The 27184-nt window shown below is 46.0% G+C and overlaps 1 protein-coding gene and 2 non-coding genes across 3 annotated transcripts in view; 2 read left to right on the top strand and 1 right to left on the bottom strand.

Annotated features, from left to right (window-relative positions):
* The first annotated feature begins 10525 nt into the window (after nt 1–10525).
* Nucleotides 10526–10598, top strand: TRNAR-CCU (transfer RNA arginine (anticodon CCU)). The gene has a single exon. It is a non-coding gene; the product is annotated as a tRNA-Arg (tRNA).
* A 477-nt stretch (nt 10599–11075) lies between these two features.
* Nucleotides 11076–11148, top strand: TRNAR-CCU (transfer RNA arginine (anticodon CCU)). The gene has a single exon. It is a non-coding gene; the product is annotated as a tRNA-Arg (tRNA).
* Nucleotides 11149–20919: 9771 nt separating this feature from the next.
* Nucleotides 20920–27184, bottom strand: part of COPA (COPI coat complex subunit alpha) — an 83257-nt gene continuing 76992 nt past the window's right edge. Inside the window, exons 33-34 of the mRNA XM_061576978.1 lie at nt 24976–25057; nt 20920–21700 (exon numbers count right to left, since the gene is read on the bottom strand). Of these exons, the coding sequence (XP_061432962.1) occupies nt 21641–21700; nt 24976–25057 (142 nt within the window). The 3' untranslated portion in view covers nt 20920–21640. The remainder of the gene's footprint in view (nt 21701–24975; nt 25058–27184) is intronic.

Here is a 27184-nt window from a genome sequence, read left to right as displayed (position 1 = left end):
TTGGAGCGGGATATGGACGTATTGGCGGTACACCAATGCACCATAACACATTGGGGTCCACATACAAGGCTATAAACTAAATTTAGATCAGCAAATTTGTTTATTGGTGTTTACTTGACCCTGTGGTCAAGTTTGGCAGATTTGAATGTTTATTCAGTCTACTGAGCCTTGCTAAAAAATGTTAATATTCCATTGGTACCTCATTTGCCAGTAAAAAATATTACAATTGGTTTTTAAATCCTTTATATTAAGTTCGCTTGCTTGCTTGCGTGCTTGCTTGCTTGCGTGCTTGCTTGCTTGCTTACGACCGTGCAAATCTTTCGGTCGTTTTTTAACCCACTTCCCGTGATCCAATCGAGCTGAAATTTTCCACACAGACTCGTTGTGACAGACAATTAATGTAAAAATTTTTCCCAAAATTTTACACTGTTTAGGGAAAACAAATTAAATATTTAATTACCAATTGCTTAATACTGGCAGACAATCATCTGACCCATGGATTGCAGCCATCTCAAGCCAGAGGACGAGAGGACTCTAGCCGCCACGCATATAAAAGATTTAGAGTGAAAAACTTTGTTTTTACGGGTTTACTTGTTTACCCTTTTATCTGGCAACAAAACTGACACCTTTTTTACGAGGAGTCATGTTTGCATAGACCACAATACCTGCAGTCATAATGCAAACAAAAAACATAACTCTGATAATGTATGCACTGTCCTTGAAGTTGATTGGTCCACACCCGAGACAGCTTTCCTTAGAGCCTAGTCTCACATGGGTTGGACCAGATGACGCCAAAAGGCGCACAACTCAAAGACAATGCACCATCAGAGTATGAGAGCTCGGGGTAAGCATTTACATCATTGGTACCTCATTTGCCAGTAAAAAATATGATAATTGTTTTTTTACCCTTTTATCTGGCAACAAAACTGACACCTATTTTACGAGGAGTCATGTTTGCAAAGACCACAATACCTGCAGTCATAATGCAAACAAAAAACATAACTCTGATAATGTATGCACTGTCCTTGAAGTTGATTGGTCCACACCCGATACAGCTTTCCTTAGAGCCTAGTCTCACATGGGTTGGACCAGATGACGCCAAAAGGGGCACAACTCAAAGACAATGCACCATCAGAGTATGAGAGCTCGGGGAAGCATTTACACCATTGGTATCTCATTTGCCAGTAAAAAATATGATAATTGGTTTTTTACCCTTTTATCTGGCAACAAAACTGACACCTTTTTTTACGAGGAGTCATGTTTGCATAGACCACAATACCTGCAGTTATAATGCAAACAAAAAACAACAGGACCCTGCGGGGTGGGCTAGTAGGAACGAATAACCAAAGAATATAAACATAATGTATTATTACACTTGTTAAGCCAGGAAAGCCCCACTGAGTCTGAAGGTTTTTGTAGGGTCCTGCCAAGTGTTTGCAGTAGGGGGCGATGTTGCTACACCGAATTGGACGATACGAAGGGAGAGTGTGAGGCCTAGTTCTAGGCTTTAGGCCTAGCTGTAGGCTTTAGGCTGCCGTGAGTAAATTTTTATGATTTTATTATATATGTAAAAGCTTTAAATTTAAATGTTTCTATTTAAAAGCATCAGGGAATGTAACATTGTTAAACATTAACTCCCTTGCACACACGCGGGGGTACGATACAAAGGGAGAGTTTGAGGCGTAGTTCGAGGCTTTAGGCCTAGCTGTAGGCTTTAGGGCGCTGTGAGTTAAATTTTAATTTAAAAGTTTTAATTAAAAGCTATCTCAGGGAATTATAAGGGAATGTTACACTTGTTTAGCCAGGAAAGCCTCATTAATTTAAATGTTTTAATTAAAAGCTATCTGAGGGAATTATAAGGGAATGTTACACTTGTTTAGCCAGGAAAGCGTCACTGAGTCTAAAGGTTTTTGTAGGGTCATGCCAAGTGTTTGCAGTAGGGGGCGATGTTGCTACACGGACGGACAGACGGACGGACAAATGGACGGACGATATAATCTGTTGTAGGCTGGTCCACTTCGTTCCTACCAGTATAACTCTGATAATGTATGCACTGTCCTTGAAGTTAATTGATCCACACCCGAGACAGCTTTCCTTAGAGCCTAGTCTCACATGGGTTGGACCAGATGACGCCAAAAGGCGCACAACTCAAAGACAATGCACCATCAGAGTAAAAAAACTATTATTATATTTTTTACTGGCAAATGAGGTACCAATGGTGTAAATGCTTACCCCGAGCTCTCATACTCTGATGGTGCATTGTCTTTGAGTTATCCCCGAATAGGATCTGCATGACTAGTTCCCCTATACATTCAATAACGTCATAACCCAGAGCGGAACAAGTCCGCGGCCTTTCCCACAGTAGGACCCGCAAGGGGAATCCCCGCCCCATGCTAGCCAGGTCTCCCCGTTCGCTGCCACGTAACGGAACCTCTACTCCTGAATTCCGTGAGCTCCCGGCCCACCAGGTTCACAGTCTGCCACCGCACGATGGAACCCCGACTCCCTGAGCCATATGAGCACACGGCCCATTAGTTTGAGACAAACCATGGAGTGTCTCGCCTCCGGGCTGTCAGGTCAACCATCGGCCATAGGCAGATGTGACGACAACTCGTGCATCACCCACTCAACAATGGCAGGCGTATACTGGTGAAATATTTTCCCCAGAATAGAACCTAGCCAGCATCTCTGTCCCAAAATGCTGGTGCAATGACACGCCCCCCGTTAGTCAGACACGGGCCACTATGCTCCTGTTACCCCGATGGCGCCACCACGCCATCGGGGCGCAACATGAGAGTCAAGGGATGATATCCATAACCGCATCCCCGTGGCTCGACGTGTATACGTAAAATGGCGGCGGCACGCGCGAAGCGCCCCACCGAGGTTTTTCCCCGTGCGCTCAAAATGGCGGCCCCCTGCGCCAAGCGCATCCCCGCGATTTCCCGCGCGCGCACAAAATGGCGGCCTCACGCGCCAAGCGCATCCCCTCGATTTCCCGCACTAGCCAAAATGGCGGCCCAACGTGCGACCACTTCGGCCGTTTTTCCCGTGCGTGCACCCCAGCTGCCCCTCGCTGGGAGTCACAGCACACATCCCCTGTCACGTTTTAACAACCCCCAACGATATGACGCAGAGCCGCAGCTCGCTGCGCACAGCAGTCGTATCGGGGAAATTTTTAACCCATAGTTGACCAAGACACATTGCTCATACACACCAACTCGCAATGCAACCCCTGGCCGCATGCAATCAACGGAAATAGCGACGCCACTTGGCGGCAATTCACGGCCCCATCCCTCAACACTCGCAATTTCCTATGAACACACATGCAATCTCGTGTGCACGAACACCCATACAACCAAATTTGAGGGTCCCTCACGAATTGACCAATTTCCGAACAGGTACGCACAACTAATAACAATCCTGAACCCAATGGTCAAAACAATGCACCGCACACCGTATCCATAAAAAAAGACGGTCTATGCAGTACGTACAGTCAACATATCGCAATTATAAGCAGCAAAGTTCCACACAGGTCGTACTTTATGCACAATCGCAAGCAGAGCTGCAGGCAGACAACACACCATTAACCCTGTCGCACCGTGCAGCAAAAAGAAATCAAAATAAACACGTTGCACACGGCAGCCCACGGGATGGTAACAGCGCGGGACACTCGACGCAACCTAATTAATAATTAACTTCGCCATCAAGATAACATCTCCATGCCGCAACGCATAAACACTATTTGACACCGAGCAAACAAGCAGATAGCGCGTCCATCCTCAACACACACACACACAGCCCGATCCGCGCTCCGCATGCTCGAGACATAACAAACAATCGCCCCCCGGCACACGCTAGATGGTTGAGGTGTGTGTTAGGGCCGGGTGCATATCATCACGACTCGCCCGGGGCTGCAGCGAGCAGAGGACGGCAGGGTGGTGACTTGAGATGCCTCGCAGAACTCGGACGGTGAGCGCGACGTCCTCCCACGACTGCTCCGGTGTCTCGCAGACGAGCCAGGATGGGGGTGCTCCCGCCCTGGCAGCAGCAGCGTCGGCGTCCTCTCCTTGCGGCTCCTTCCCGCAAAACAGCTGCTCAGCAGCAGGATGCGCACCACGCGGCGCGTCCGAGATGGCAGCGCACGGCCGCCTCTCCGCCGCGATGTTCAAGATGGCGTCTCCATGCGGCGGGGGCAAGATGGCGGCTTCCCGCGGTGGAGGCGACAAGATGGCTGCATCTTGCCGCGTGTCGGAGAGGGCGGGAAGCGTCGCACAGGCCCCAATGGCGGACGGCTCGGCCTCGCTCGAAGGCTCCCCGCTTGGGCGATCCGGCATCGTCGCTGGCGCCACCAGGGTGAGTAATTGCAGCAGAACGGCCCGCAGCGAATCAAGCTGGACTGCCACGCCTTCCATGGTCGGAACTGCTACCGCCGGAGGAAGATCCTCTTCGTCTTCTGAAGATGGTGCCGGTATATTTTTTTTCTTGAGATGTTTAGACATCACGTTCCACTTCTGACACCTCGCCCTGTCCGGTTATGGGGGCAATGTCGAACGAGGACAGCCAGGATGTGCCAGTGGATACTGATGATACCCTGCAGCTGCCGCACTCGGTTTGGCTACGCGAGCAGGAGGCCGATACCTCTCTGGCTCCACTGCGGAAATTGATCGGGAAACCAAGAGCTCATTTGGCGGGATGGAAGTGGCGGATGTTCCGGGGCCAGGCGGGACTATTGATGTGTACCGATGGATTGTCTGACCGACCATGCCTGGTCGTGCCTACATCCCTTTGCCATGACCTGCTTCGCGCTCTGCACACTGACAAATTAATGCACCTCGGCGTGCAGAAAACTTTGGCCGCAATGCAGAAAGATATATTTTGGCCCGGCATGACGGCAGACGTTACCGACTTTGTCCGATCATGCCATAATTGTGCGAAGAGGAAACCGCCTCGGAAACATTATGTGCCGCCATTACGTTCCATTGAGGTATCCCGTATAAACGAATTAGTTGCTCTGGACATCCTCGGCCCGTTCCCTCCATCGGCTAGGGGCAACAAATACCTTCTGGTCGGGGTAGAATATTTTTCTCGATGGCCTATGGCCTGGCCTCTGCCTGACCAAACGGCCGCGTCCATCACCGATGCTTCCTTGAATGGTTATGTCATGGATAAAGGAGCACCCGAGAGGCTGCTCACGGATCACGGACGTAACTTCTCCTCCAAATTGCTCAAGGATGTTTGCGATGCGCTGGGCACAAAGAAAATCCGCACTTCCCCTTACCATCCGCAAACGGATGGCATGGTGGAACGATTTAACCGCACCCTTTCGGCTATGCTTTGTCACACGGTGAGTGAAAAGCAGACCGATTGGGACTTGCACATACCGGGCGTCTTAGCGGCATACCGCATGGTTCCGCACGCGTCCACGGGATATTCGCCATTTTTAAATCCTTTATATTAAGTTCGCTTGCTTGCTTGCGTGCTTGCTTGCTTGCGTGCTTGCTTACGACCGTGCAAATCTTTCGTCGTTTTTTAACCCACTTCCCGTGATCCAATCGAGTTGACATTTTCCACACAGACTCGTTGTGCGAGACAATTAATGTTCGTGAAAAAAAAATTCAAAAATGTTACACTTTTTAGGCAAAAATTTTTATTTTACATTTATTCAAATAGAACTCATTCATGGCTTTGGCTGAACGTCACAGTGTAGGAGCCCAGAGCGTAACCCCTCCACAGGCCGTAGCGGAGTAGCGCAGTTGGTAGCGCCCTCGCTTCCCATGCCAAAGGTCGCGGGATCGATCCCCGCGTCCTTCACAGGCGAATATATTTTTAAATCCTTTATATTAAGTTCGCTTGCTTGCTTAGGACCGTGCAAATCTTTCGCTCGTTTTTTTAACCCACTTTCCGTGATCCAATCGAGCTGACATTTTCCACACAGACTCGTTGGGCGTGACAATTAATGTTCGTGAAATTCTTTTTTCCAAAATTTTACACTGTTTAGGGAAAACAAATTAAATATTTAATTACCAATTGCTTAATACTGGCAGACAATCATCTGACCCATAGGTGGCAGCCATCTCAAGCCAGAGGACGAGAAGACTCTAGCCGCCACGCATATAAAGGATTTATAGTGAAAAACTTTGTATTTACGGGTTTACTTGTTTATTCCTGATGTATGGTCGTGAGAACGTACCCCCCATTAATGTACAACTGGGTACGCCGAGGAAACAACCGTCCCTTTCCTTGCCTGATCACATATGGGACTCGCTTGAATGGGTTACAGAGGCGCGACGGCCTGTACGCAGGCAAGGAACGAGAGATGTGCGCGTCGGTCACGTACCCACATGCCCTGGTCGGTGGGCGATCTGGCATGGCTCCACTGCCCTCAGGTGCCGGTGGGCACATCCCCTAAATTGCACAGGCCTTGGCGGGGACCTGTGACATTGGTGGACATTCGGAACCCACAGAGTATTCGCGTCCAGTACGGAAAACGTCGGTGGTACGTCCATTCGTCGCGACTTAAACCCTACGTTGGTCCGTGTGCCGATCCCTCATCTCCACTTGTTGACCTGCCGGGGTCTGCTGTGCCGAATATGCCGCTTGCTTCACCCGTTGATCCCCAGCGGGGCTGTGTTGTGCCCCCTGCAGATGAACAGTTTTTGAGGGCTGATGAGACCCCCGCCGTCCCTCCTCCAACGGGAGCTACCCTGGACATGACCGAAACCGAACATTCTCCTTCTTCTTCTTCACACCAACCACCTCCTGCTGATCCGGCGGCAAGGCGACCGTGCGCAGGAAGCGTTGAGGGTCCCGCGTCGCGTATGCGGTCGAAATCTCTTCCGTTTCGATAGCATTTGATTGGCTTGCAGTCCCTTCCCTGTTGTTACCGCGCTGCAGGGGCGCCCTAATGTATGTCTGTTTTATTCATGGGTGATTTTTTTTTATTTTCGTTCGGCGCATAGACGCCCATTTCGCCCTTCATGGTTAATGCGTCTTTTGATGCCCTAATAAGCAACTTTATGGAATCGGCTTGCCACCCTTTTCCCAGCCGAGACGGCTGACTTTTTCACCAGGGGGGGGGGGGGGGGGTGATGTAATAAGAGCCTATGTCCGGCTCATGTGGTGATCGGCTCTGCCGGTCCTGCCAATGGGGGGAGAGCCTGGGAGCATGGCCCTGGTGTGATCGAGGGGTGCCAGCAAGGGTGATTGGTTCCGCTGGTCTTGGCCTCAGCCAATGGGAAGACAAATCAGGGGCGTGGTCCCGGGAGTTGATGGGGAAGAGAGAGAGGGGCCACGCACGAGCGGGGCTCCGGGTGCCACGTGGCGGTGCGTCTCTTGTGGGCTGTCTGCCCGCTTCCCGTTGCCTGCCAGCAACGGGGAGTGTTTGTGAACTGAAGAAGTGAAATAAAAGGACCGATTCCGCCAGCCATCTCTAAGAGGTTTATTACACTCGCATTACATTTTGATGCTAGCGTATGCCAAAAACGGATTCTTCAAATTAATCGAGGAACCGTCTGATCAAGTCTAGGGCATGAGTCAAAGCTGCGTATGGAACACATAGCAGCCAATCATCATCATGCTGGGTGCTGCTATACGGCAACAGACTGTGTGAAGCTTCGTGTTGTTGTATATGTCGGATTATGAAATTTTGCTAAAAATAATAAAAATTATAAAAAATTGAAAAATGCCTAAATCGCGGAAATTATGCTAATGTATGCATAAATTATGATACTCATGGAGATAGTCGTATTAATGTATGCGAATGCTTGCAATTATGTTAATGTGGGCAGTTATGATAATTAGGCTTAGCTTCGCTGCCCAGTGTCATATTTATCAATTGGGATAAAACGATTATCTTTGATTAAACATTTATTGATTATCTTAGTGTGTTTATGTTATGTTAGGTCTCCAAATTCATATCTCAACGCAGGATACAGTTCTTATTAATACGTTTTTTGCATGGACTTGGAAAGAAACACTTAACCACTCTTGTGTTAAGCAATTTTAATTCTAAATAAACACATGACACTCTAATATGATATTCATACGAAAGGCAATAAGCAAATATTATATCCCGAGGGCAAAAGTATACGTCAATAGATTCATCGGCAAGATTATGCAATTAACGAAAATGAACGACTAACACACTTCTAACAATCGTATTCATGTAACTCGACGTGCAGCAACTACTTTGCACGATCAGTTGATATTGAACGCACCGCCTTGAAATGGCAACCCTTTTCGAAACACCAAGATAACTTTTTGGAATAGTCTTATTCGATGTGCGTGTTGTGTGTGCGTTGTCCCCTTGGTAAAACATTTTTTTTTAGAGCCGGGAGTTGTGTCGTGAGCTTGCGGGGGGTGGGGAGGTGTATACAACCAGAGGCTTCACACCCTGCTCCCTCTCTCGGGCATGACAGCCGCGAGCCCGTAGCCGGCTTTCTCTCTCCGCAGCTAGATTGAGCGGCGTTGGCACGATGCGGTCCTTGAAGAGGCTCGGTCACTTGGCGCTTGATGGCGCCCGGGTGGTGCTGCTCGTGCACTCTCTCTCTCCACTGCTAGATGAGTGGCGTCGGCACGACGCTCGTCGTCGTGGTGCACGATGATTCCGTCGTCGGATAGCGCGCAGCTCCTCCACTGCTGGATGACGAGTCGGCACGACGCTCGCCGTCGTGGTGCGCGATGATTCCGTCATCGGATAGAGCGCAGCTCCTCCACTGCTGGATGACGAGTCGGTTCTCAGCGGGTGCTGGTCGATGTGTGTATATTAAACACACGGCGCATTCGATGGCGCTCTCCTCTTCCTCACGGGCGGCCGATCAGGCTCTTTCCACTGCTTCGTTCTCTCTGGCGATGCACGATGGCTCTCGTCGCTCATCCGCTGCTGCTGGTCCTCTGATGCTCGCTTGGTCGATGCTTGGCGATTTCTGCCCATTTCTCCAGGTTGATTGCTTGTTGTCGCTCGTCACTCTCTCTCTCATTTTCTCCGTGCTCTCTCCTTGATCGTGCAGCTGCCAGCTTCACACGGACACCCGCCGATACCTCTCCCTCCCTCACTTCAGGCTGCTCTGCTGAGGCTCTTTCACGAGAGTGATAGCTAGAATTTCGCAAGCTTCACTCGCACTTAACCACACCTCGCCACCTCGTTCCATCTCTCCTCGAGGCACGACCCATGGTTTGTGTTGGATGCCTCGGCAAGCCTCTGCCCCAACTCCCTTGCGAGCCTCCCTCGCAACGCTGCGTCGCAAGCCGAGTCACAAGACTGAGCACGACTCGAATCAGACTGAACTGCGTGATGTGCGTTTGTGCTTAAAACCCAAAAACGTGAACCCCTCCCTTCTCTGCGCATCTCTTGCGAGAGAAAAATAAACATAAAAATAAACAGAAAAAAACAGACACCCCAGGAATGCTAGGTCATAAACCCCTCCTCGCGACCGATCTAACCCCCCAAGTATTTATTGCTGGCATGTGTTTGTGCCGAACCGTTGGAAGACAAAGGTGGCCGGGGCTTGGTGCTGACGTTTGCAGTTTTTAATGGCATTCCACGTTTTTTTCAAATGCCTGGTGTGGCCTGTGAGGAGTAGCGGGTTGTTTTCATTATTTAATTAAACAAAAAAATATATATATTGGCCTAATTATTCTTAATATAAATTTTTGGAAAAAGGGTCATGAATACAAGTGTTCAGCTTCTCATAACATTCGTCTTCTGTTTCGACATCACGAAAACTGATATTGACGCATGCCACAAAATTTCCTAACCGGGGTTATAAATCGCAGGAAAAAAATTGCTAAAAATGTGTTTTTTTTCCCGCGCACCAATGTACCACCAATACGTTCAAATATTTAAAACCTTATTTATTCAAGAGATCATGGGACCTCATTTGCCAGTACCAAAATATTATAGCTTTTTCCCCTTTTTTCTGGCAACAAAATAGGTGTCAAGATGTTAAAACACCAAACTGAAACCTTTTACAAGGAATCATGTCTGAATTAAACACAATGCCTTTTGGCGTACTCTGGTCTAACACCATTTGAGATGAGGCTCAAAAGAAAGCTGTCGCTGGTGTGGGCCAATCAGTTTCAAGGACAATGCATATATTACACTGGTCAACAACAACAAAAATCTGGCCTGGACTTTTGCAGCCGTTTTAGGGTGCCAATTCCAAATCTTATCTCAGATTTGCTCTATCACATCTCATTTGTAAATCCTTTATATTAAGTTCGCTTGCTTGCTTGCGTGCTTGCTTGCTTGCGTGCTTGCTTGCTTGCTTACGACCGTGCAAATCTTTTGGTCGTTTTTTAACCCATTTCTCGTGATCCAAACGAGCTGACATTTTGCACACAGACTCGTTGTGCGTGACAATTAATTTTCGTGAAAACATTTTTCCAAAATTTTCCACTTTTTAGGAAAAAAACAATTATCAACATGAATAAAACAGAGGGGACCAAAGGGGAAAAACATATTTTTTTATTGTGAGTTTATTTAAGAAGTCTGTACATAAGCCAGGTTTTCATCATGCTACATGTAGCCCCAGTGGCCTAATGGATAAGGCACTGGCCTCCTAAGCCAGGGATTGTGGGTTCGCATCCCGCCTGGGGTTGCTGAGAAAAAGCTGTTCATTTTGTAAAATCAAAATGTCAAGTTAACGAATCTGATAATGAAAAGCCAAAATGGCGCTGTGCCTATTGAAGAGAGTTTTAAAACAGTGTTAAATTATACTCTTTGGTTCTTTCGGTAAAGTTACGTCGGTATAGTGTCCATCATCAGATGATGATGATGCATGCTTGTGTTGATGATAGACGCTTGTGTTGATGATAGACGCTTGTGTTGAGCCCGAAACGTCGTGATTTATTTCATTTTATACCTACGTGAATTTACCGAAAGAACCAAAGAGTATGGATTCCTGAAGTCACGAAAGCTTCAAATCAAGAGAGTTTTAAACAGTGTACTTTGGTGACAATTATCAACATTGATAAAGCAGAGAATAAAAGGGGAAAATACATATTCATTTCTATTATTATTGCGAGTTTATTAAAGAAGTCTGTATATAAGCCAGGTTTTCATCATGCTATATGTAGTCCCAGTGGCCTAATGGATAAGGCACTGGCCTCCTAAGCCAGGGATTGTGTGTTCGAGTCCCACCTGGGGTAGCTGAGAAAAAGTTGAGCATTTTGTAGACGTCAAGTTTATGAATCTGACGATGCGAAGCGAAGGTGGTACTGTGCCGATCGAAGAGAGTTTGAAATCAGTGTACTTTGGTGACAGGAATCAACATTGATAAAGCAGAGGGGACGAAAGGGGGAAATACATATCCATTTTTTAATCCTTTATATTAAGGTCACTTGCTTGTTTACGACCGTGCAAATCTTTCGGTCGTTTTTAAATCCTTTAAATTAAGTTCACTTGCTTGCGCGCTTACGACCGTGCAAATTTTTCGGTCGTTTTTTAACCCACTTCCCGTGATCCAATCGAGCTGACATTTTGCACACAGACTCGTTGTGCGTGACAATGTTACACTTTTTAGGAAAAAAATAATTATATTTAATTACCAATTGCTTAATGGTGGCAGGCAATCATCTGACCCATAGGTGGCAGCCATCTCAAGCCAGAGGACGAGAAGACTCTAGCCGCCACGCATATAAAGGATTTATAGTGAAAAACTTTGTTTTTACGGGTTAATTTTTTTATGCTATCGGCATACCCCATTTTCATTGATTTTACCCGAAATTAACTCTGTCACTTATGATTGCAAGTTGTTGCGAGTCAGTGACTGCTTTAGTGTTAAAATATGGTGCTGTATTTTTAGGATAGTGTGTTTATAATATAATTTTATGTAGATATGCACATTTATTTAATATTTTTCTTCTGCAGGGCGTGATCTAACAATGGCTACAACATCCGAAAGAACGAAATGCAGTAATGACCCAGATATCTTCTGCTACATCTGTGGCAGCTTCACTTTGCAGGATCAAAGGCGCAACATCAATACCTTTGTCAAGAAGGTTTATCTTGCCTACTTTAAAGTACGACTTGGAGACCAAGACAAAAATTGGGCTCCTCACAAAGTGTTTAAAACATGTGTTGAAACTTTGCGATCATGGTCTAAAGGAAAGAATGCTAAGCTGAAGTTTGGTGTTCCAATGATTTGGAGAGAACCTACAACCCATTTGGATAACTGCAACTTCTGCCTTGTCAATGTAAAAGGTTTCAATAAGAAAAACAAAACACTTACAATACCCAGATATCCCATCTGCCAGACGACCAGTTGAACACTGTGAGGAAATACATGTGCCTGTATTTACTGAGCTACCAGAGATTGATGTTGAATCCCTCAGTTTACCTGCTTCTACAGATGATGATGATGCTCAGATCGAATATACGCCATCTGATGCAGATTGTGATAACATTTCTCTGTTTAGTCAGCCTGAATTGAATATCTTGTTAGAGATTTGTATTTGCCAAAGCAGTCTGCTGAATTGTTGGCTTCCAGGCTGCAAAAGAAGGACTACTCAGACCGGGTACTAGTGTCTCCTTTTATCGTAACAGAAAAGCAGCACTGCGAAAGTACTTTCATTCAGATGGTCAACTTGTTTATTGTAATGATGTTGAAGGGCTTCTTCTCAATATGGGACTGCCCACATATGATTCAAGTGAATGGAGCCTTTTTATTGACAGTAGTAAAAGAAGTTTGAAATGTGTTACTTCACAACAGAAATATATATGGTTCAATCCCAATAAAAATGAATGAAGAGTATGCCAACATCAAGATTGTTCTGGATAGATTGGAATACCATGTTCATGGATGGCTAATTTGTGTTGATTTTAAAATGGTTAATTTTCTGCTAGGTCAGCAAGGAGGTCACACCAAATACCCTTGTTTCCTGTGCTACTTGGACAGTAGGGCTACATTAGAACACTGGGTTAAAAAGAACTGGCCACCAAGAATCAGTTTGACGCCTAGTGACAAGAACATCAAGAAGGAGCCTCTGGTTGATAGGAATAAAATTGTATTTCCCCCACTGCACATAAAACTTGGGTTAATGAAGCAATTCGTCAAAGTTCTTGATCACACTGGAGACTGCTTCAGCTATATATGTTCAACCTTTTCAAGTCTCAGTGCCGAGAAGAAAAAGGCAGGAATATTTGATGGCCCTCAAATAAGAACACTCATCAGGGATCCACACTTTGTTACAACAATGACTGCGGCAGAGGCTATAGCTTGGAATGCATTCTCTGATGTGGTGCGGAATTTCCTTGGGAACAGGAAAGTGGACAACTATCGAGAGATTCATCTTCTTGGTTCTTTCGGTAAAGTCACGTAGAAGGGAAGTAACAAAATAATAAAAATAAAACATAATCAAATCATTCTCACGACGTTTCGGCCACAACACAAGCAGCCGTCCTCAGGTGAAGACCAGGTCTGTCGAGGCGACAGCATCTAGAAGAAAACACCACCACGCTTGGAGCGTCTATTTAAGCTGGTTTGGAAGGGGGGGGGGGGATGCGCATTGACAAAATAATCTGCATATCAAGAGGAATGTAGCATATTTATGGGAAATGCAGGAATGCGATTAGTGCTATTTGTGAAATGCTAATCCTGCATAATTCCCATGCTTAACCAATACATACTTCACCTGGAATGGAACTTTCTACAAGCAAACTGAGGGCACCCCAATGGGCTCCCCCCTATCTCCGGTTGGAGCCAACGTCTTCATGGAGAAATTTGAGACTGACGCCATCCAGACTGCCACTCTACGCCCGACCTTATGGAAGGGGTACGTAGATGACACTTTTGTCATCTGGCCACATGGCCGGCCTGCTCTAGACCAATTTCTCGACCACATCAATTCCATACACCCAGCCATCAGATTCACCATGGAAGTCGAACAAGTAAACCCGTAAAAACAAAGTTTTTCACTCTAAATCCTTTATATGCGTGGCGGCTAGAGTCCTCTCGTCCTCTGGCTTAAGATGGCTGCAATCTATGGGTCAGATGATTGTCTGCCAGTATTAAGCAATTGGTAATTAAATATTTAATTTGTTTTCCCTAAACAGTGTAAAATTTTGGAAAAAAATTTTCACGAAAATTAATTGTCACACAACGAGTCTGTGTGGAAAATGTCAGCTCGATTGGATCACGGGAAGTGGGTTAAAAACGAGCGAAAGATTTGCACGGTCCTAAGCAAGCAAGCGAACTTAATATAAAGGATTTAAAATATATTCGCCTGTGGAGGACGCAGGGATCGATCCCGCGACCTTTGGCATGGGAAGCGAGGGCGCTACCAACTGCGCTACTCCGCCACGGCCTGTGGAGGGGTTACGCTCTGGGCTCCTATACTGTGACGTTCAGCCAAAGCCATGAATGAGTTCTATTTTAATAAATGTAAAATTATTTTTTTTTGCTTAAAAAGTGTAAAATTTTTGAATTTTTTTTTTTCACGATCATTAATTGTTTGTCACAACGAGTCTGTGTGGAAAATTTCAGCTCGATTGGATCACGGGAAGTGGGTTAAAAAACGACCGAAAGATTTGCACGGTCGTAAGCAAGCAAGCAAGCACGCAAGCAAGCACGCAAGCAAGCAAGCGAACTTAATATAAAGGATTTAAAAAGATGGCAAGCTACCCTTTTTGGATGTCCTAATTAAAAGAAGACCTGATGGTTCAATGAGCCACTCTGTCTACAGGAAAGCCACCCATACAGATGCTTACCTAAAACCGGATTCCCACCACCATCCATCCCAGAAGAATTCCCTCATCAAGACTCTATACCATAGAGCCCAATGCATTTCCGACCAGGAACACATTGCCAGTGAACTCAAACACATACGCCAAGCTCTTAAGGCTAATGGTTACTCCGACTACACAATCCGTAAAGCCATCACTCCAACCATCAAGAATGATCCTGTTGAGGAGCCTCTCAAGACCATCACCTTACCCTACATTGCTGGAGTCACAAAAAAGATCTCCAAAATCCTGATTAAACACAAGATCCAGGTCCGATTCAACACAGTACATAAAATCCGTGATCTGGTCCCGTCTGTAAAAGATGTGGTTCCAGACATACAGTACCCTGGCGTCTACAAACTAAGTTGCCTCTGTGGTAGCAGTTACATTGGAGAAACCAAACGACATGTCTCGGACCGCATCCGTGAACATAAAGCAGACTTGAAACACGGTAGGACTAACACCTCAGCCGTGGCAGATCACTATTACAATTCAGTGGGCTCACATGATATTGACTTCTCCAAGACAGAGGTTCTCTGCAAGCCATCTGGCTACCATGAGAGATTCGTTCATGAGGCGATCCACATATACAAACACAGAGACAATTTCAACCGAGAAGATGGATTCCGGCTTAGCAATCATTGGAAGGACGTAATTAACCATTTCGGATCTTAACTGATTGTGTCCACGTTTACGATGACTTTCAGACCGCATTCCACTCACTGACATTGACTATATATCTTGTATTCTCCGCAGGGAATGGATTCTTTGCTCCGTTCACGCGACGGTCAATGGTATAGTGTATAGCATATTGTATAATAATAAATAGTATTAAAGTGTAATGTTTAATACAATGTATAAGGTAATATATAGTATCGAAATTGTTTAGTGAATATACAGCAGTGTGGTATACAGTTGGGTGGGTAGAATAATACATAGTGTAATATTACACTATGTACTATTCTAAGACATAGGGTAGAAATTGTTTAGTGATTATACAGCAGTGTGGTATACAGTTGGGTGGGTAGAATAATACATAGTGTAATATTACACTAAGACATAGAGTAGTGTATAGTAATACAGTATACAATTTAATACTATGTAGTTTATACTTTAGCGTTTTACGTTGTTGTTTAGTTACTGCAGCTACATACTATTAACATTCCTTCCCTTTATTAATGCTACCCCTATCCCGCTCCCTTTGATGCTGCTAATCCTGCATAATGCATGGGCATTATGCAGGATTAGCATTTCACAAATAGCATCAATCGCATTCCTGCATTTCCCATAAATATGCTAAATTCCTCTTGATATGCAGACTTATTTTGTCAATGCGCATTTCCCCCCCCCCCCCTTCCAAACCAGCTTAAATAGACGCTCCAAGCGTGGTGGTGTTTTCTTTTAGATGCTGTCGCCTCGACAGACCTGGTCTTCACCTGAGGACGGCTGCTTGTGTTGTGGCCGAAACGTCGTGAGAATTATTTGATTATGTTTTATTTTTATTATTTTGTTACTTCCCTTCTACGTGACTTTACCGAAAGAACCAAAATGAATCCCTGCAGTCACGAAAGCTTTAAATCGATATCGAGAGATTGTGGAGGAGCTGCTCTTGAGTTTCCAAGCACTTGGATGTAGAATGAGCACCAAGGTTCACTAGTTACATAGTCACTTGGCCCAGTTTCCAGAGAACATGGGTCACGTGAGCGAAGAGCAAGGTGAACGCTTTCATCAATACATTAAAGTTATGGAAGAACGTTACCAAGGCCGATAGGACTCAAACATGATGGCATATTACTGCTGGTCCTTGATGAGAGACATTCCACAAGTTGTACATCGGAGATCGTCAAAGAAGAGGTCGTTTATGCAGATGTAACATCACTATTGTGAATTACCTTTTTGCACATATTTTTCTTATCTTCACAATTCAATTATTACATAGTAATATGCATTCACTCAACATTGATATGCAGTCACTCTCACAACTTTGTGCTACGGCTCATTAAATGTTTGTTTCATTATTGTATATTTTATCTTATCTTATTCTTGTATGGATGTCTGTTTAGCTATTCGTATAGGAGCATAAATTTGCTGTTTTTATTGAAAATGCAATATTTGATATCTCAAAAACCTGATGTGATAGACAAAAACTGATGCCAGATTTGGAATCAGCACCCCAAAATTACATTACAACCGTTGGAATACCTTATGCCAGAAAAAGTGTGTTGACCAGTGTTATCAGAGTATGTTTTGTTTGCATTCTGACCACAAGCATTATGGTTAATGCAGACATGATTTCTTGAAAAAGGTTTCAGTTTGGTGTTTAAACATCTTAACACCTGTTTTGTTGCCAGAAAAAGGGGAAAACCCTATTCAAGACAACTTCAGTGAGTACGTGGGCTGAGGTCCACTCACATAATATATAACATTGGCAAACATGTATTTATTTTTCTCGCATATCTGTGGCTGTAACTGTATGGTTGTCATATGTGTAGTAAGTTCGAGGAGACGAGGTCGGAGTTGAGGCACACTCTGTTTATTAACTCAGTGACAGGCACAATAGTTGAAGGGGTAACGGCCCCTTCACCCGTACTATGGGAAACCCACCCTAGTACTATGCCCTCTGTCCTGTTCCCCAGTCCTCCTCTACTGGGCTACGGGAGGCTGACTGATCTGGCCCTGGCAAGCACAGATCTCGGCACCAGCTAAGCCGGCCTTGCCCTGACAAGGGCAGAGGTCCGGGAGCTCTTGGGCCGCGCCGCTGGCTTACCCAGCTCGGCCCTGACAAGGGCAGCGAGACAGGGGAGTCCCAGGGCCTAATCTCCGAGTCTTCGATCTTCACTGGTCAGCTTCGTGTCGTACTGCCTCGAGCTCTCTGGCTCCCCGCCTTTTATAGGGATCCCCTCAGAGGGCTTGGGGGCGTGGGGGATCACGGATGCAGACGTCGGTGCGACCACCCGTGTGTGTGAGTGCACACACCTCTGTGTTTCTCGTCCGCCGTTTCTCCCGTAATAACCCCTACATATGTAAAAGCATTCGCTAAATTAAAACATCTCCTGGCCGCCTTGAAGACCATCAGGTTTGTCAATATAAAAAAATCCCTCATGCGCTTCAATCAACCCTGACATCTACAGTGCTGAATGAGCCAATGAGGCAAGTAACGCATTTCCTGATTACAGCCTAAAGCTTGAAAAGGATGCCACGGGTCGGAGGACGTAGGCGCGCTTTTGTGCAGCCGCTTTCACCACGGCATCACCGTTTTAAATCCTTTATTAAATCCTTTATATTAAGTTCGCTTGCTTGCTTGCGTGCTTGCTTGCTTGCGTGCTTGCTTGCTTACGACCGTGCAAATCTTTCGGTCGTTTTTTAACCCCCTTCCCGTGATCCAATCGAGCTGACATTTTCCACACAGACTCGTTGTGCGAGACAATTAATGTTCGTGAAAAAAATTCCCAAAATTTTACACTTTTTAGGTAAAAAAAAATATTTTACATATTCAAATAGAACTCATTCATGGCTTTGGCTGAACGTCACAGTGTAAGAGCCCAGAGCGTAAACCCTCCACAGGCTGTGGCGGAGTAGCGCAGTTGATAGCGCCCTCGCTTCCCATGCCGAAGGTCGCAGGATCGATCCCCGCGTCCTCCACAGGCGAATATATTTTTAAATCCTTTATATTAAGTTCGCTTGCTTGCTTAGGACCGTGCAAATCTTTCGCTCGTTTTTTAACCCACTTCCCGTGATCCAATCGAGCTGACATTTTCCACACAGACTCGTTGTGTGTGACAATTAAGTTCGTGAAAAAAATTCCAAAATTTTACACTGTTTAGGGAAAAAAATTAAATATTTAATTACCAATTGCTTAATGGTGGCAGACAATCATCTGACCCATAGGTGGCAGCCATCTCAAGCCAGAGGACGAGAGGACTCTAGCCGCCACGCATATAAAGGATTTATAGTGAAAAACTTTGTTTTTACGGGTTTACTTGTATTAAGTTCGCTTGCTTGCTTGCGTGCTTGCTTGCTTGCGTGCTTGCTTGCTTACGACCGTGCAAATATTTCGGTCGTTTTTTAACCCACTTCCCGTGATCCAATCGAGCTGACATTTTGCACACAGACTCGTTGTGCGTGACAATGTTACACTTTTTAGGAAAAAAATAATTATATTTAATTACCAATTGCTTAATGGTGGCAGGCAATCATCTGACCCATAGGTGGCAGCCATCTCGAGCCAGAGGACGAGAAGACTCTCGCCGCCACGCATATAAAGGATTTATAGTGAAAAACTTTGTTTTTACGGGTTAATTTTTTTTACATTTTGTTATTTGTAAATTCCATTTACTTTTCTTAGTTCAGTTAATTATCTTGTATGTGTAGGTTTTTTATTTATTGAAATTTACCTCCAGCCTCCCTCCTGTATATTTGGTTGCCATCTGTGTCTTAGGTTGAGTTCGCATTAGTGTTAGAGGTTAGGTTAGTGGTCACAACAGTTAGGGCTAGGTTAGGGTTGGACTAAAGGTCAGGGTTAGGATTGGGGATTAGGTTATGGGGTAGGGTTACATTATTGGCTAGAATTAGGGTAGTGGTTAGGTATTGCTTAAAACTACCAAGTCGGGTGCATGCACACGCCTTTCAGTCAATCCACTGCTGGAAGAAGGCTTCCCCATATATGTGCAGGTTGTGGTTTTACCATACTTCCCGACGCTGGTAAGCGTGGGTTGAGTAAAGAAAAAGGAGAGCATGGACGTGGGTGGAATCATAATATGGTATGACAAAAGGATGTTTCTATGCTGCCTTCAGCAGCCTATAGCACCTGTTTAATTCACGGTTTGTTTCCCATACAACTCATCCAAGAGCCACGGACCCAGGCTCCAGCCTGATGAGCTTCAGAGAAAGAAATGTAATTAAATAATAATAGAATACGATGTTTCAATTGCAAGACAAGCAACCATCACCAAGCACAAATGAATGAGAAAACAAACATAGTAACCTTGGAATATAATGTAATACAACACAGAGAGTCGGCCAACACAACAGTCAACACCCCACCTGGTTGATTACGTTCCTCCAAAGATTACTAAATTTGAGAGACAAAACATAGACACGGAGACACACAGACACACAAGCAGAGAGACTCACACAAACACAGAGACACACACAGGCGCACAGAAACACGTCTCTGTGTCGAGGCCTTAAATAGAGAGAGGGGGGTGGGGGGCAGAGGGGGAGTTGTGTAGAATTCCTGCCCATAGGGGGATGGACGAGCTGGACACTGGACTTCTAAACAAACAAGCAACGAGCGTTGTGTGGAATTACTGACCATAGCGGCCAGAGGAGAGAATGGACTTTGAAACAAGCACGGTAGAATGTTTTGTCTCGCTCTCAAATTTTGCAATCTTTGGAAGAACGTAATCAATCAGGTGGGGTGTTGACTGTTTTGTTGGCCGACTCTGCGTTGTATTGCATAATATTTACAAGAGTACCAAAGTGTATTTACTATGTTTTTCTCATTCATTTGTACTTGATGGTTGCTTGTGTTGCAATCGAAACGTCGTATTCTATTATTTAATTTCTTTCTACGTGACTTTACCAAAAGAACCAAAGAGTAATTCCTGCAGTCACGAAGCTTCGAATCTAGTTTGAGCTTCAGAGACCTGACTAGGTTGATCGGGCACAATTGGCCTGCGATCCAGCGCTGTGAAAGCAGCCGAGGGTTGGTCGAACACGCACATTGTAAAACCCCCTTCCCAATCGGCAAGTGTCGGGGGAGGAGCCCGTACCCTGGATCCCAAGAAGGTGGCACAACAAAGTGTGGCTTAATCTCCATCTGTCCCAACTCCCATTCCAATGAGTGTCGATGAGCCGTCTTAGCATGTCGAAAGGCAGCAAAAGTAAGTGTGGGGACTCTACCACCTGTTCCCTATGTATGGGACAACGTTTTGCCACCTCACACACGAGTCATTTTTCTTTGGATACTCCGGTTTCCTCCCACAAGCAGAGATTGGGGTGGGGGGGTAGCAATTGTTGGTAGCACCGGATAATCACCGCGTGGCTGCTACTGCCTTGCCACTCATCTGTGGTTCCTCTCCTCCTGGTGCATCTCAATGAACACTGGGGTGGTGATGCAGCGTTATAAGCTGACATCATTATTTCCAAACACGACATGCACGGCGTGCTAAGAAGGACACTGCACATACTATAGCTAGACTCCAGGTATATACGTTTTATTAGTTGTGCCAAGGACTATAACAAATCACAGAGGTAAAGATGCTGATACAGTCTCCCCACCCCCTAAGAGGAAGAGAGAGAAAGCTTTAACACAAACAGCACTCGAGAGTAATTACCACGGGTTAGAAGATCCCTAATCCTACACTAATGAAAAGCCACCACCACCATCATGAGCATCACCGTCATCATTATTATCAGTTATTCATGGCATTCACAAGGTGAATTATATAATGGTGTGCATTATCGGTCTCGTTTGTATTGTTCTGCGTAAACTCATGTGCATGTGTGCCTGTGTGTATTTGTGGAGAGCGGTGGCATCGTGGTTAGAGCACTGTACTATAAACCCGACGACCCGAGTTCGATTCCCGTTCATGGCCAACACCAATGATAATTATCTTAACTGGTCCTGGGCCTCCCCTAGGTCGACTCAGCCTCAAATAAGTATCTGGTGGTACAGGGTGTAAATATTGTCACTGGGAGACAAAGGCGGCCAGTGTGGTGCTGGGCACCCACCCCCTCATGTGCTATGCAGTGCCAGTCTTCATCGGTCCTCACGAACAGCACTTGCCTCAACAGTTTGTTCAGGATATACGGGGATCTATTGTGTGTGTGCCTGTGTGTGTGTGTGCCTGTGTGTGTGTGCGCCTGTGTGGTGCATGCTTGGATGCATGCATGTGAACCAATGTGCCCGATGTGTTAGCGGAACTGCAGGGGGCTGATCCTCAGCCCAATCACGTCCTTCCCAATCTCTGTCACCTATAAAACACACACACACACAATGATCCCCAATGCAGTCTTTCACAGACTGTTGGAGGCAAGTGCTGTTATGAGCAAGCACCTATGAAGGCCAGCATAGCACGCCAATGAGGGGGGTGGGTGGCCAGCACTGCGCTTGGCCACCTTTGCTCAAATGGAAAGTGACCCAAAGAAAACAAGAGGGACCACAATGCAGTTTTCCAAGAACTGCATAATGCACATGCTTCTTGTCATGTGTCTGTCATGTGAATCTGTGCTTACGCCAATGGCTATTCCATCTGTGATGGTTCCACCTGAAGATGGAAGCTTGTGTTGCCTCCGAAACGTCGTGATTTTTATTTTATTTTACTTTTATTAACTTAATGTTTTACCTACGTGACTTTACCGAAAAAACCTAAGAATATGAATTCTTGCAGTCACGAAAGCTTCAAATCTAGGATAAAGTGGCTCATTCTAGATTTGAAGTTTTCGTGACTGCAAGGATCCATACTCTTCGGTTCTTTCAGTAAAGTCACGTAGGTGAAAAAATAAAATAAAAATAAATCAGGACGTATCGATTGCAACACAAGCAATCATCATCAGGTGTGACAACCACAGCAATACTTTTTTTGGGGCGAGATGCCGGAGTTAAGGGGGTTTATATAAGTCAGAGAGGGTGGTGGGGGGGGGGGGGGAAATGAGGAGAGGGGGAGCGTTAGACAAGATTCTCTTACAATCACACTTAACATTGGGACCGGGTAGATAACATGACCGTCTTCTCTGCTAATTCAATATCAACCAAATGCAAAGCCATCTTGATTGCTAAATTCAACCTCTTTTCAAAAAAGACTCCAGACCCACAGTTGGAAAAGTTAGATGTTAATAAGACTGTCATCAATCAGAGTAGCATCCCAATTTTTGACAACCTAAAATCGGTACTAGCCAAAGGGTTGAATTTTGCTGTCACCCCCAAACATATCCCAGTGGATGATATAATTTCCCAGGTGGATGTAGCCCTAAAAGGCTTGGGACACATCCCTACAGATGTTGCTAGAGCTGAAATTGCTATCATCCTTAAAAATGCTAAGAAACCCGTTAGTAACATCAGCAAAGACGAGCGCTTGGAACTCGCAAAATTGAAAAAGAGGGATGACATAGTCATCCTCTCAGCCAACAAGAGCAATGCCACTGTCATCATGGATAAAGCCACATACAACAACAAAATCCAGGACCTTATTGATGGTAGCTACTCCAAAATCAACGATCCTACTAACAGCCTGACTACAAAAATCAACAATATCATTACTAGTTCGACCTCTCTAATCAAACCAGCTAAACGGCTCTCCCTAGACCACCCCGATTCTATGGTCGTCCTAAGATCCATAAAGAAGGCAGACCACTTTGGACCATTGTTTCCACTATCAACTCACCTACCTACAAGCTGGCCCGTTTTCTGTCTGATACCTTGCTTCCATTCACTGGCAAGACTACCTCAGCAGTACTTAATTCAGCTCACCTCGTCTCTCTAATCAAGGGCATTTCATTGTCCCCAGATGATCTTCTCGTCAGCTTTGATGTGGTTTCTTTGTTCATCAAGGTTCCAGTGCCTGACACCTGAGCAATAATTGAAGATTAAGTCCAACATGGACTGAACCCTGATGTTCCTACTCTGGTTAGGCACTGCCTTACCAACACTTACTTTACCTGGAATGATACTTTCTACAAACACAATGAAGGTACACCCATGGGTTCCCCCTTATCTCAGTGATAGCGAATATTTTCATGGAGAAATTTGAAACAGATGCCATCCAGACATCCACCCTACGTCCTTCCTTGTGGAAGAGATATGTGGATGATACTTTCGTCATTTGGCCACATGGCCTACCAGCATTGAACCAATTCCTCAGCCACATCAATTCCATACACCCATCCATCAAATTCACCATGGAAGTGGAGAATGATGATAAGCTACCATTCCTGGATGGTTTGTTTGAGAAGAGGCCTGATGGCTCTTTGGGACATTCTGTCTACAGGAAAGCCACCCACACAGATTCCTATCTGAAATCTGAATCCCACCACCATCCGGCACAGAAGAATTCCCTCATTAAAAACCCTGCACAATAGGGCACACTGCATTTCTGACCAACAACACCTAACCAGTGAACTGGAACACGTACACCGGGCCCTCAAGATGAATGAATACTCAGACCGTATTATCCGCAAAGCTGTCTCTCCAACCATGGAGAAACAACCCCCTGAGATGCCGATCAAAACCATCACGTTACCATGCATAGCAGGCGTTACCAAAAAGATTGCCAAAATCTTAAACACAAGATCCAGGTCCGATTCAGTACAGTACACAAACTCCGTGATCTAATCCCATCTGTGAAGGATGTCATTCCTGACTTGCAATACCCTGGAGTCTACAAAACTAAGTTGCATCTGTAGTGATTGTTACATTGGGGAAACGAAACGTCATGTCTCTGACCGGATCCGCGAGCACAAGTAAGATCTGAAACACGGCAGAACTAATTCCTCCGCCGTTGCTGATCATTGCTATAACGCTGTGGGCTCTCATGATATTGTTTTCTCCGAGACCAAGGTGCTCTGCAAGCCGTCTGGCTACCATCAGAGATTTGTTCATGAAGCCATCCAGATATATAAACAGACATAACTTCAACCGAGAGGACGGATACAAATTGAGCAATCATTGGAAATATGTTATTAACAAAGTAAAATGTAACGGTTCATAGTTGTTCTATCTTATTTACCGGGTACTAGTCTATTTTACCGAGTTAATTACATCCTCAGCGTTCAACAGTGCGGCTATTTTGTTTTGAGCGTGAGCATCTGTCTTGACGGCAATCATGTAGCTTATTTGCTCTCCTTCTCCCCACTCGCGCACCTGGCATCGCGGCAGGTTACTTACAGCCCCACCCACTTCCCCCCCCCCTGCCCAGTCTCACGTCCCAGTCCCTAGCACACACGCAACGCTCCCCCTCTCATTTCCCCCCCCACCGCCCTCTCTGACTTATATAAACCCCCTTAACTCCGGCATCTCGCCCCAAAAAAATTCTTGCTGTGGTTGTCACACCTGATGATGATGATTGCTTGTGTTGCAATCGAAACGTCGTGATTTATTTCTATTTTTTTTTCACCTACGTGACTTTACCGAAAGAACCAAAGAGTAAGGATAAGTGGATTTGAGGAACCAATGTTCACGCCAATGCCCATTTGTCAGTCGGGCAACGGATAGGAGGACCCTGTGTATTCCTGTGAATAGGAATGGTGCTCACCTTGGTTATGCGGCAGGTTTCACCCTTGAACTCCGGGCTGTAGCAGGCGCCACTCAGGGGACACTTCTCCACTGGCTTCCCTCTGTGGGGGAGGGGGGGTATAGGGAATGAGATGGATGCAAGAAAAGAGACATGGGGGGCAATGAGAGGAGACATGGGAGACACGGGGGGGGGGGGGGTAATTATAAACATTGGGAGTTGCAGAGACGCAGAGATAGGGAGATACATGGGACACAGGGAAGAGGGGGTGAGGAGAAGTCCACAGGGGTCATGGAGGGGGTGGGAGGCACAGGCAGCGGTGGGCACAGGAGACATGTCACACGGTGGCAATCGGCAGTAGGAGAGAATCAAAGACAAAGGTGTAGCCTTTAACAGGCTGTCGGGACAAGTGCTGTTCATGAGTGGCACCTATAAAGCCACACGACGACATGGGTGTGGCCAGCACCACGCCTCGCCACCTTGTCTCTCCATTATCGATGTTTTAAACACACAAACTAAATGCCCAGGCACCAATCTAGATTTGAAGTTCTTGCTGTGGTTTTCCCACCTGATGATGATTGCTTGTGTTGCAATCGAAACGTCGTGATTTAATTTATTTTATTTTATACCTACATGACCTTAACCGAAAGAACCAAAGAGTATGCCCAGGCACCAGTTCAGATATTTACTGACAGTGCTATCGGTCGGGAGCGGGAATCCAACTCGGGTGGTAGCCCATTTCGTAGTGCAGAGGCAGTTCACTATGCTAACCTCTCCTCCACAGGAGAGAGCACACACACCTACAAAGACAAAGATTCCCTGTACAGTCTTAACAGACTGTTGGGGCAAGTGCTGTTGGCAAGCACCTATGAAGGCCGGCATGGTACATAAGGGGGTGGGTGGCCAGCGCCATGCCCAACCACCTTTGTCTCACCAGTGGCGATGATTTACTACACACTGCACTAGGTACTCATTAGAGGCTGAGTCCACCTAGGGGAGGCCCAGGACCGGTTCAGATAATTAATGGTCGCCGGTGTTGGCGATGAGCGGGAATCGAACTCGGGTCGCTGGATTCGGAGCGCAGAGCATTAACCGCTACACTACCGCTCCCCACATCCGCACATACATGCCTACACCCACACAAAAACCTGCACATATGGCAAGTAACATCGAACACTGCCAGCTCATTGACTCAACCTCCTTGCTTCCCTGCGCCCCCGCACCCACTGTCAAAAGCCCCCCCCTCTCCAGCCCTGGCTAACCCTCTCCATTCCAATCGAGCCATCGCTCTCTGCACAGATCAGAGCGGACGTGGAGAGCACATCCCTCCCCCTCTTCCCTCTCCAATAACCTCTCCCTACTTCGGCCATTCCTATCTTCGCTGGAAGTAGCCAAACAGAATTACTTCCACACTCGAATTTCCTCCCTTTCCACTCATCCCCGCCTCCTCTTCTCAACCCTTAATAACCATCTCCACCAACCACCCCAACTATTCCCCACCATTTCCAATGGCCTCTCTAATGACTTTGTCCACTTTTTCACTTACAAAACGAATGCCATTCGCTCCTCTTTCTAAGCTTCCCCGTACCCCACCCTGCCCCTTCCATCTTCAGCCCATCACCAACTTCCTACGCCGCCTGCCCTCACTGACTTCCCCCTGTGACTCTGGAGGAACTCTCCTTTACCATCTCCAAAGTCCATCTCACCACCTCACCCCTTGACCCTATCCTTGCTTTCCTTCTTCCCTCCGTCCTTCCCTCTATCCTTCCCTACTTACTCTCCCTTTTTAATTCTTCTCTATCCTCCAGTGCTTTTTGTGAGAATTACAAATCGGCCATCATCACCCCAACTCATTCAGAAACCCTCCCTTGATGCCAACTGCATCTCCAACTACCGTCCCATTTCCCTGCTTCCCTTCCTCTCCAAAGTTCTGGAGCGTCTAGTCCTCTCCCGCCTCAAAAACTTCACCTGCACCCACTCCACCAGTCTGGTGGCGTGGGTTTTCGCCCGCTCAACTCCACAGAAACTGCCCTCATTACCATTCAGAACCACTTGACCAACTCGGCTTACGCATGTCTCTCCTCAGTCCTCAATCTCTTCGACCTCTCCTCGGCATTTGACAATGTCCATCATCCCACTCTTCTCTGTACTCTCTGTAATATGGGCATTTCCGGCACTGCTTTATCCTAGCTCCAATCATAAATCTCTCTTCACGCTCATCCTCAGTCTC

This window comes from Lethenteron reissneri, chromosome 62, assembly GCF_015708825.2.
Source record: "Lethenteron reissneri isolate LAM-NWPU_2019-01 chromosome 62, ASM1570882v1, whole genome shotgun sequence".
Lineage (NCBI taxonomy): Eukaryota > Metazoa > Chordata > Hyperoartia > Petromyzontiformes > Petromyzontidae > Lethenteron > Lethenteron reissneri.
This window is presented reverse-complemented; position numbering and strand designations above follow the sequence as displayed.